The 12,161-nt window shown below is 42.9% G+C and overlaps 1 protein-coding gene across 2 annotated transcripts in view; it reads left to right on the top strand.

Moving 5' to 3' along the window:
• RNF144A (ring finger protein 144A) overlaps window positions 1-12,161 on the top strand; it is a 98,827-nt gene that overhangs the window by 70,681 nt on the left and 15,985 nt on the right. For both annotated transcript variants that reach the window (XM_074947694.1, XM_074947695.1), the window contains 2 exons: window positions 9,112-9,216; window positions 9,411-9,471. In XM_074947694.1, the coding sequence (XP_074803795.1) occupies window positions 9,112-9,216; window positions 9,411-9,471 (166 nt within the window). The remainder of the gene's footprint in view (window positions 1-9,111; window positions 9,217-9,410; window positions 9,472-12,161) is intronic.

The raw sequence follows: 12,161 nt of genomic DNA, 5'->3' as shown, positions 1-12,161 counted from the left end.
GCTCCATTGTCACCCAGGAGGAAGGTTGCCTTGCTGACATGAAACATGGAATCAGCAAGACTATGGGTTTATGCATGCTCTTTGATGGTGTCCTCTGTGGTTTCAGTGCCACATATTAACTCAGACTAAGATGCGTACCTATCAAACAGCAGTGGCTTCTGTCCTTTTGTATTGCTCTGAAATCGGGGCCTCCACAGAGACACAGTGCTGGATGCTTTCAACAGCAATGATGTATTGAAGGCAAATGGTGGTGTCATCACGTCACAAATGAGGATGTCAGGCACTGGATCATCTAGCCTCCAGTGTCTTCCCAAGTGACTCTGTGTCGGCTCAGGTGGCTTTGCCATCTGCACCATATGCTGGAGTCCATACCATCCCACCAGCTTTGTGCTGGATCCAACAAAAGATGGATGGAGAAGACCACGCAGACAGCCACATGCACACTGGAGGGGTGTCATGGCTTCCAACCTCATCCCCTTTAGCCTTAGTATAGAGTTTTGTTTCAAAGAACAGGTCTATAAAAATGACCATTTTCAAAAAGGATAACTGGAATAAAGATCTGTCTAGTGCATATCTGTCACCATGGTATCTAGGTGATCTATGGGAATGGATGCAGTAATATATTACTTGACTTGTTAGTAGACATGGTCAATCACTGCTGTTTTAAGGAGGAATCCCTCCCACAGTCACTTCAGTTGCCTTGTACAAATCTCTCCATGATTAAATGTGCATAGATGTTGTGTAGTAAATTGCTTGTCAGCCAAGTAGGATTAGTGTGGTGCTAAGAAGAAATGTAACAAGATTTGTAGATGCCACAGAGCATCTTGCACTCTGGAGAAGCAGTGATGGGGGAAGGGTGTGTACTGGAGCTTCTCACGGTTATTAAGCACCTTCTCTTCCAGTGATTACAGAGCAGTGATCATGCTGGTAGCTTTGCTGCCAGCCCTTTTACACAGTAAAGCCACACAGACTATTAGATGGGAAAGAAGCTTAAAAACAGCAAAGTTACCTTTTTGTATTTTGCTTTTGGAATACATTGCATACCATGTCCCAGCTCTGCTGTATAGTCAAAAGCCAGACACTGGGAGGTTACCTGGCTTGCTAGGGCTATAGGTAAAACTATCTACCAGTTTAACCATTTCATCTGCTAAACTGGCTGCGAAATTGAAATTGTCAGTCTGATATGATGATTAATGTTACCTAGGATATCTAACTATGTGCAGCAGCAAGGGCATAAATACAGCATTGCTGAGTCTTCCTTAGAAAGGAATGTCTTCTCCCCAAATTATTTTTCTCTTATTTTACATGTGAGGATATGCAACAAAAATACACAGAATGGTAGTGTTGTAAAGCAGAAAGTGATCTTTCATAGCAAAACCACACAACTTTGTAAAATGTAACTACAGCAAAAAATAAGATAACATTGTGCATCTATTACTTCCATCTCTATCAGTCTAACCCCGTCACTGTAGCACTTGAGCAGCTGTCTAGTATCCTTTCACCAGAAGAGCTACACATGGCTCAGAATGTAGATTGGGAGCTATAACATACCAAATGTAAACTGCTCTGAGATGCAGGACATCACAAATTTCATTCTTTTACAGAATTTAAGGCCAAAAGGGACTATTATGGTTATCTAGTTTGACCTCCTTCATAACATAGAACTTTAAATGTCAACTAGTAATTCCTGCATCTAGCCCAACAAGCTCTGGTTGAATTAGATATAAGTATATATATTTAGAAAGATATCCAGTCTTGCTTTAAAGACTCCAGATAATAGAGAATTTGCAATTAGTTTGAGTGATTAATCACCCTTACTTAAAACATTTCTCGGTGTCTTGTCTGAACTTTCCTTCCTGTTTCGGCTTTGGTTCTTCTTCTTTTGCCCATGTTAGTATAGGCTCACTAATTTCCATAGGCCCTGATTCAGGAAAGCAGTTAAGCATCTCTGTAACTTTAGGTATATGTGTGATGGCATTCACTCACAGCAGGTGGTTCCTCCTTGAGGCTGCTGTGGGGATCAGCTCTTGCCTTATCTGGTGCTCTCTTCCATCAGTTACTTGAGCTGTGACCCATCTCTTTCTTCACAACTGAGGCCTTCCTCTTTGTGACTCAGCCCTCCAGCCAGGTCACCATATATAGTTATCCCTTTCTGGGGTAACCAATTTGGTTACTGTCTCCAGTGAGCCTGTGCCACTTCCCAGTGGCTGGTAGGGGAACCCAGACCCATCCTCTACACCGGGTTCCAGCCCAGCAGGGACCCTATAAAAAGCAGCCCAGGTCTGCACAGTCCTGTTCCTTACTGGTGTTTTCCTGGGCTTCTTCAGCTCCCTCAGACTTCCTTTCTTCAACAACTCCTCTGCGGTTGACCATTCTTTCAGAATTAGAATCCCAGGGCTTATTCTCCCTCTTGGACTTTCTCCTCCCCTCTTCTCTGCTCCCAGATTCTCTCCCTGCAGCCTCTTTCTGCTGCAATCTTCCTGGCTTTATAATCCAGCCTACTCCTGCCCATCTGGGCTTCTTGTTCAGTTAGGCCTGGCTTTTCACCCGGGTGCAGCCAGGTTCCCTAACTGGCCTCTCAAGCCCACACTGACCCCTTCAGGGGCTGTGTGGGTATATACACACCATCACATATATATTTAAAATTGTGGAAATTAAATTAAATTATTTACTTGATATCAATATTAAGGGCTGTTGTGCCTGTATTTCTCCCTTGTGGTCCAGCCATGGCACCCATTCTAGGCTCTGGGCTATTCAGCCATCACCTCTCTTGGGCAGAGACATGTGACTGATGTTTTTCCAGGCTGCATAGTTCTCTGGTCAGATTGTGAGTTCCCCAGCAAGTCAGACTGCTTAAACAGGTCTGCTTTGCTTTCTCCTCAGAGGTTATAAACAGCGTAATTACCCACAGTTATAAGGTTACAGTTTTTCTTAAGCAAACACATTTATTTGTATGCTGAATGCATTACCGAGAAAACATATTAAAACAATAAAAGAACCTATACACATGGTCATACATTTACCCCAGAGATCACCCCACTTCAATAAGGCTCTGGTAGGAGTCAGTCTTTCAAAACTCACACAGGGGCTATTTCTATGTTAATTTCTTTGTGTACATTGCACTGTATCATGCTAATCTAAATCTGAAGGTACATGGTATAACCCTCCAAACTGAGCTAAGAATGCAGTGATCCTTTTGTTTCAACTATTTGGGAGTTACCAGGCCATGTCTGACAGTTGACGTTGCACTTCACTGGAGCTGGAGGCCAATGTGAAGCACCTTTGAAGGGCATTCATTCTATTAATATGATGAAATCTGCTTTTAAGTAACGTTAGGACAAGTTGGTTTTCACGTTGTTTTGCAAATGTGCAGCCCTTGAGGATAAAACTGCCCCTCCCCCCGCCATTCTGAAAAGCCCCTCAGTTTATCCCCAGAATCGGGGTGGGCCAGCAGACACCGGGCAGTGATGAGAGCAGTTCCCCCAGCAGCTGTGAAAACAGAGGAGACAGCTCCCTCCCCATCCTGCAACCATGTGTATGGCTGAACTAAGGGAGCTTCTTCAAGAAACAATGCTCCTAACAGCAGACAAGAAATCAAAGGATAACAGCATTCCTACAAAATCCATTATATTCAAATTCCTGGACCATTGCATGAAACAAGAATTCTTCCAGACAGCAGCCTGGAGGAAAGGGAAAGGGTGGTGTGTAAGGAGATTTGTTAGACCAGGGAAGGGGAAAACAGATGTGTGGGGATGATGATGGTCACCTCGGGCTTTTTTGAGGATTCGACAACTATCATAGTTTGTACTGATAGGTCTTTGCATGACTCCACAGCCCAGTTTGGGAAGAACTGGCCACAGAGCCATTTGCCTAGTTGTATTGATCGCTTAGTTGTTTCCATGCCTGGCACTGTGCTCCCAGCTGCTCCATGTAATCCTTCTCAAAGTCACGGATACCCAGCCTTATGGTGTGGTGCCATGCAGTACCATCAATCGCCAGTTGCTCAAAGAAATGTTTGTTTTGCACAGATTTTGTTTGAGTGCCTTTGAAGTGTTTCATCTGCCTTCTGCACTTACAATTGCTGGAGTTTAATTCAGAATGTAAGACTTGTGTTAGAACCATAACATCATAGGGCTAAAAGTAATCACTGTAGGTATCACAAATGGAAACTATCAAGCTTTTTAATGTGTTGTTGATAACAGGTCCATGTTTCGCACCCGTAGAGCAATGTCATGAGGACAACGGCATTATAGACTTCGGAGTTTTGTCTACACAGATGCCATGTTGCTTCCAGATTCAGTGAGAAAGGCGACCATATATGCATTGGCTTCCTTAATTCACACATCCACTTTGTGGTCAATTATCACTTAATTGTTCAACATGCTGCTAAGATAAATAAACTGTTTGACAGCTTGGGGCATGATACATTCCAGTCTTATTGAGAGATCTTGGTAAGGTTGTTGAAGAACTGGCTGATACAGAACCTTGGTTTTCGTTTGACTGATGGTGAGGCCAAAGTTAGTTGGTAAGCACAGCTGTTTGTGAGATCTTTTAGTGCTGCTTCAGAGTGCACCATCAGGGCACAATTATCCAGCATGTGCCTGGATAAGCATTTCTATCACCTTGGTGTTTGCCTGTAGATGAGCAAGATCGAAGAGTTTACAAGTGTAGAGGTGTGTAAAGATGCCATTTGAAGCATCACAAAGGGCTTCTTTCACCATCACAGCAAAGAATAGACCAAAAAGACTAGGAGCAAGGACACATCCCTGCTTTACCCCTTTTATGATTGGAAATGGATCGGTTAAAATTGCCAAATGATGTTAATACAGTTGTCTGGACATCCAAATTTAGCCAGCAATTTCCAAAGGGCAGTGCAGTGGGCTACATGCAATGCCTTGGTTAGACTGAGAACCACAATGTACAAAGGTTGGTGGTGATTGCTACATTTTTCCTGTAATTATTGAATGATGAAAATCATGTCAGCAGTGCTCCACTGAGCACAACAGCAGCACTGTGACTCAGATAGAACTTTTTGATGATTTGGGTCAGGAGTTGCAGGGCTGTCCTTCCCCATATGCAAAGTACGCAGCTGCTCTGCCTCTTCCCCATGACCCCCACCCTGCTCCACCCCAGCCCCACACCTTCCTGCCGCTGAGGCGTGCAGCAGGGCAGGGCCTGCACTCACCAGTGGCAGGAAGTGCAGCGACCCGGCCCCAGCCACGCCACCAGTGAGTGCTGGGGAGCGGTTCCCCCCTGTCCCCCAAGCCAGCCCCCTCCCCCCCCCATGGATGCCTGGGGCCAGCCCCTGTCCCCCCCCCCCCCCGGTGCAGGGGCTGCGTAGGGCCCCAGAATAGCTGGGGGCAGCCCTAAGGAGTTGGTTCAAGAGGATCCGTACAAGAATCTTGCGGGCCACAGAAAGCAAAGAGATACTGCAGTAGTTATCATAGTCGCTCTTCAAGATTTTTATAAATGGTGCCAATGTTGGAATCTTTCATCTTGAAGCCAGATATGTGAGAAAAATTCAAAGAACTCGTGAATGAGATTTCCTCCACTTTGGAAAACCTAGGTTGGAATGGGATTGGGACCGGAGGATTTATTATTTGTCATTACTTGAACAGTCTTCAGTGCCTCGGCTCGTATGGGTGAATCGGCCAGTTGTGTGGGGAGGAGGAAGGGGAGGACAGAAGGGAATGGAAAAGGCAGGGAAAATGGTAGTGTGTGCACAAGTGCCGGGGAATGTGGAAGTCAGGATCTGGGGGAGACTGGCCAGTACACTCTGGCTGCTTTACTGTCCCTTGCTGAGAAACAAAGGTATCTTGAGTTATGAAGAACTTCTCTGAGCAGGACTTCCATCCCCTCAGATACTGCTCAAGTGAGACTAAAGAATTAATGTTTGTATAATCAGTTCACAGTTGCCAGGTTTAATGCAGCTGCAATGATACTTTGTTTAAATTTTGTTTGTTTATTGACAAGTTTTAAGTATTGTTAGTAAGGGCACATGACCAAGTTAATTCAGTGGAAGTTGTTTTTTTTAGATACAGATGATTCTTCTTAGTGTCTCGTTACAAGGAAAATAAAAATGCTGCTTAACATGTTGGTATTCACAAGAGCCTGCATATAGCAGGCAGATACCTTTGCCACTTTCTCTCACCCATTCCAGCTACTAGGCAGCTAATCTCAATTCCCCTTCCCTCCTGGAGATTTGTTACACAGCACTGATCGTTTTACAGGTCATTTTCAGTGATTGCACTCAAATAGCAATTCATGGATGGGGTTGGTTTTTTTAATCACTTTGCCCCTTTGTTCTTCTAGGAATAATCTTACAAAAGGTTTAACAGGAGGAAAATCCTACAGTAATTTTACTGGGATGGTTTAAAAGGGATAGCATCAAGGTTAGTTACTGAGCTCTGGATTGTGAACTGGGCACATAATCTGTTTTGTATTTCATTCCCTGGGTGGACATGGTGATCTGCTGATGCAATGTGGAATTTCTAACAGTGCTACCAGTTTTGGTTTTCTAATGCTGGCGCCACCTCATGCATTCACTTCCAGGCAGTGGGGGGAGGAGAGATCCACCCAAGAGGAGGGAGCTTACACTGCTGCTGCTTCAGCCCCAGCCCTCTGTTATATGGGAAAGGGAATTTTGAAAAGCCAGAAAGAGCCTCGCCTGAAATAAAACCCTTACTGGACAGGACCTGGGACAGATTCTGCCTGACACTTACTGGCTTCAAGGCAGAAGCTGGGTTCCTAAGCAGATGTAGCAGGAGAAGCACATTTTGGCTTGGTTGGTATTAAGAGTATGTGAAGCTCAATGATAAGTTAGTGGATAGAGAAGGCCCTGAGTATTGGACAAGGCAGGGATGAGCTTCTCCCTTCCCTAGAAGATGTTAGAAAAGGGGAACATATGTTTGACTGGCTTTGGCAAAGGTCCCAAACAGGGTGGTGAAGAGAATTGCCAAATTAATCATTAATGATGGTAAAGCGCACTGAGCTCAAAAACTGTTCTTTTAAGTGTTAAGCGTTGTCATTAAATATATATGCTGTTTCATCTGAATCCACACTCACCATTTACAGGTGGGGGCGGGGGTGAGAAGAGCCGACAATGGCACCCTCGTAGGACTGATACCCCTGCCACTGGTGGTGCTGAGATCCACAGTCCAGGGCCCTGGTCTCACAGATTTCAGCTATCTGTGGTAGTTGCCAGCCATACTCCCAGCAGCCCCAGCCGAGCAGGAGACCATAGATCAGAAATATTCCAGGAGCCAAGCATTTCCTGCAGTGAATCCCTGTCTTCATTGCTTTTTGTTCTGACAAAGGCAAGGAGATGGGCCTTAATATACTGTCTGCAAAGATGCAGAGTTACTGTTTCCACAGCAACGGTAACTTTTAAAAATATCAGCTATTCAGTTTCTTTCTATTTTTCTCCAAGAAGCTGAGATATTGTTTCTCCTGAAAAAAAACAAACGCACCTCATAATGGGGAATCTGACAAAATAATTTGTTGGGATATAAAGAGCTATATTGCCACCAGTGGAGTAACTCACTGCAGTAGTTGAAAGTATGATGTTGGGAGAAAGCGAGGATTTTGCCATAGTCAAAATGCAAGAGGGGAAAACCAAAATATCAGTGTGGGATGAAGAACAAATCCTCACAAAGGAGCCATGCAGACAGGCTTAAAGAATGCACAGTGTGCATAGGGAAGACTGAAGGAGCAGAATATAAATGTGGATCTCTGCCGTTACTGGGTGCATTATATGTGATGGTATAATTAAGATGGGAGAAATTGTTCACCACTTGTTATTTCAGTAGAAAGCCAATTGAGAGTTCTTTAAAGTTTTATTTATTTATTTACTTTTGATTCTCCCCTGTAGAGCAGAGAGGGAGGTTTCAGTTGGTATTGTATTTCTAAGCATAACACAAGTCCACATGATTCACGTTATTTCTGGTGGGTTAGCTGATTTCCTCCGGCTTCTCAGATACTTACCATTTCACTGAAAATACTCAGTGATTTGAGGTGAAGTAAATAAGTAAAAGTGAGATGTCATTATGTGTTGATGCTTAGGATGCTTCTGTCAGTTGAGGGGTGGCGGGACTAAAGTGCTATTTGTAGTTCTGGTATTTTGTTTCCATTGCCTAGAACTGGAGGGGGATGGATTATGGTGCTGGCATTTGGCATATGGTGCTGGCCTATGGTGCTGACATTATAAATCAAGATGGTGGCAGCTGGTAGGAGGGGAGCTGAGGAGAGAGCCAGGGCAAGATGGCAGCTGAGGGGAAGTAAGACTGGCTAAGGGCAAAGAGAAAAGCCACTATATCACATGGTATTGGCTTAATCTGATCCCTGTGTGGCTCTTTTCATAAGCGAAGAGGTTTGCCCTTAGCCAAAACACCCTTTTCTCCCTCCAGCTGTTGTGTGTTTTGTCGTATGCCACACTTTTAGAGACCATATTTTCAATTGTGCTTTCTCTAAAGCTCAGTGGGATCCTTTGGGATGAAGAATACTATATATATATATGCATAATTATTATTATTTATTAATTTATAATTGTTTTATTATGCAGGACATTCTTTTTTGTGTCCTCATTTGTGCATTCTTCCTTCACACTGAGAATGAAATATATCCTCACCAAGAAGTTCAGTTAGTTATTTTCTGTGGAATGGGAAATAAGCCACATAACCTTTCCCATTCTGTTATACTTGACAGATGACTTTTAATGGGTAGCTACTGCTTACTAAACTGTTATGGTTTCTGGTGATATAAATCTGAGGGATTTATGAAGACTGGTTAATCTAATTTTATCTTTTATTTTCCTAACATTCCATTTTACTTGCCTCTTATTTACTGTGTAATTTTAAATTGAGGCAAAGCTGTCTAATGACTAGGGCATGGAAATGGATTTCAGGAGATGTAGTTCCTGCCACTTATTTAGTTTACTGTATAACCTTGGAAAGTCTCTGAATATGTTTGTCTATTTCCCCAGTTGTAAAAGGGAAATAATATTTACCCACCTCTGCAAAGTGATTTTAAACCTTCAGATGAGCAAGGCAAAGCATGAATGATATGCAGAATAATTTATACTTGGAAGAATAGTTACACCCTCCTCTTTTACAGTGCCTGAAACAGTACGTGGAACTTTTGATCAAAGAAGGTCTAGAAACAGCAATTAGTTGCCCTGATGCTTCCTGCCCAAAGCGAGGTCATCTACAAGAAAATGAGGTATGTTTTTACTGCACATGGGTTCTTTCAGTATATTCAGACGTGTCTTGCTCAGGGTATATTACAGCTGTTGTTTATTGCCAGCATATGTTTTAATCATTTATAAAGGTAGAATGCTGGGTCTCCATTTATTTGAAATGCCTTGGATTATTGCTGTTTCTAATTTGTAATTTCTCTTTTTTTTATTTTAACAGATTGAGTGTATGGTTGCATCAGAAATCATGCAAAGGTACAAGAAGCTACAGTTTGAAAGAGGTACAGTATGAAACATCAGCCTTTACTCCAGACCAATGGCTGTCTTCCAAATATATGGGAATAGTGTTACCCCCAGATTGATCCATGTCACAGAGATCAGACTGTGGTCCTGTGTGTGTTTATACAGTAGTGTTGGAGCCTTATATGATTTGTGAGCGGAAGAAAGCTTGAATTGTTTCTTCCTTTATCAGGTCCTGCTATTACGTGCATGCTGCCATGTACCATGTGATGGAAACTGAGTTGCAGACAGAAAACTGCTGCATATTATATTAATATGTTACTGAAAGGGGAAATTCTCTGGGCAGCATGCACTTGTATACTTTATATAGCACTAATGGTAGGATGGCAGTACCTAGGACCCTGCATAGAAATGCATGGGTCTTCTATGGAGCCAATCCAAGTTCGGATGCTGGAATCCTGCAAGATAATTATTGTTTGCAGTATTATAGCTGTGTTGAGTCCCAGGGGAGTAGAGAGACAGAGTGGATGAGGTAATATCTCTTTTTGGACCAAATTCTGTTGGTGGAAGAGAGAAGCTTTCAAGCTACACAGAGCTTTTCTTCAGGTCTAGGGTAATTATTGGTGAGGCATAGTGACACGTGCTTCTTGTTGATTCTAATCTGAATATGAGGGGTTTGTGTGGCACTCTAGGAGGCAAGGGAACTTGAGTCTGGGTGGAATATCTTGAGACCTGCTAACACTAGGGGAGAGAACTTAGAATGAGGTTTATGTTTGGTTATGGTTCTTTTAGCGACTGATCCAAAACCCACTGAATTCAGTGGGACTGTTTCCACTGACTTCAGTGGGCTTTGGATCAGGCCCTGAGTTACCAGTAAACCAGCCTCCAGGAAAGGGGTAAAATGAGATAATGTTCTTTTCTATTATTTTTATTTATTTATTAATTTGTCATCTTTATTATGGCAGTGCCTACTAATCAACTTTAAATGGGGCCCCCTTGGGCTAGGCGCTGTACAAAAACTTCTGTTGAGTTGGGTGAGAACTTCACATGCCTACAAAATATGAAATAAGCTCTATTAACTGTATAAGTATAATTTTGTTCAATAAAATTTAAAATATCCCCTCCCCTTCTCAGGGACAGTTTTAATCCATAAGTTAAAAGTGAACACTAACTTTGACTAACAAAATTATCATAGACAATAAAGGGGAAGGGATGCAGATCAGGGTAAGTAAAGAACAGGTCAGAGATCATCTGACCAATCTGAATGAATTCAAATCAGCAGAGCCTGATGCTGTTCACCTCAGGGTGCTGACAGAATTAGCTGAAGGAATCTCAGAGCCACTGGCAATAATATTTGCAAACTCATGGATGACAGGAGAGGTCCCAGAAGCCAGGAGAAGGGCTAATGTAGTGCCCATCTTTAAAAAGGGGGAAAAGGAGGCGCCGGGGACCTATAGACCAGTCAGCCTGACCTTGATACCTGGGAAGCTACTAGAACAATGTATAGAACAGTCAATTTGTAAATACCTGGAGGCTGAAGGGGTGATCACTAGCAGCCAGCATGGATTTATAACAACAGATCATGCCAAACCAACTTGATTTCCTCCTTTGACAAGGTATCTGGTTTTGTGGATAGGGGGAATGCGATGGACATAATATACCTTGACTTTAGTAAGGGTTTTGACATGGTCCCACCTGACATTCTGATAAGTAAGCTGGAGAAATGTGGGCTCGGTAGAACTGCCATTAAGTGGATACATAATTGGTTAAGCAACTGCAAACAAATAGTAGCTATGGATGGAATGATGTCAGATTGGAAAGAGGTCTCAAGTGGGGTTCCACAAGGATCGGTTGTGGGGCCATTCTTATTTCACATCCTTATTAATAGGTTGATATAGAGAGCATACTGATCAAATTTGCAGATGACACAAAGGGGTTGCAAACACTTTGAAAGGTAAAGCTAAAATTCAAAGGGATCTTGAGAAACTGGAGAACTGGGCTATGTATGAAATTCAACAAAGACAAAGGTAAGGTGCTGCACTTAGAGAAGAAAAAGCAAATGCACAAATACAGAATGAAAAATAACTAGCTTGGCAGCAGCACTGCTAACAAGGATCTGGGAGTTGTGGTGGTTCACAACCTCAACATGAGTCAATAATGTGTGATGGATGCTGTGGCAAAAAAAGCAAATGCAATTTTTGGTTGCATTAACAGAGGCATAGCATGGAAGTCATGGGAGGTGATAGCACAATTCTACACAGCACTGGTTAGACCTCAGCTGAAGTACTGTGTCCAGTTTTGGTCACCACTGTATAGAAAGGGTGTAGAGAAACGGGAAAGGATTCAGAGGCAGGCAACAAAGATGATCAAAGGGATGGAATGCACGCTATATAAGCAAAGTCTGAATGAACTGGGGGTATGTTTAGTTCAGAAAAGAGGAGATTAAGTGGAGACATGAAAGCAGTCTTCAAATGCTTGAAAGGCTGCCATAAAAAGATTGGAGAAAAATTGATTTCTTTTGCCACAGAGGGCAGGACAAGAGGCAATGGATTTAAACTACAGCATAGCAGATTTAGATTAAATCTCAGGAAAAACTTCCTAACTGTAAGAACAGTAGGACAATGGAACAGACTGCCTTGGGAGGTTGTGGAAGCTCCTTCTCTGGAGGTTTTCAGAAGGAGGCTGGGTAGCCATCTGTCTTGGATGGTTTAGACCAGGGGTGGCCAACCTG

This window comes from Natator depressus, chromosome 3 (assembly GCF_965152275.1).
Source record: "Natator depressus isolate rNatDep1 chromosome 3, rNatDep2.hap1, whole genome shotgun sequence".
NCBI lineage: Eukaryota > Metazoa > Chordata > Testudines > Cheloniidae > Natator > Natator depressus.
This window is presented reverse-complemented; position numbering and strand designations above follow the sequence as displayed.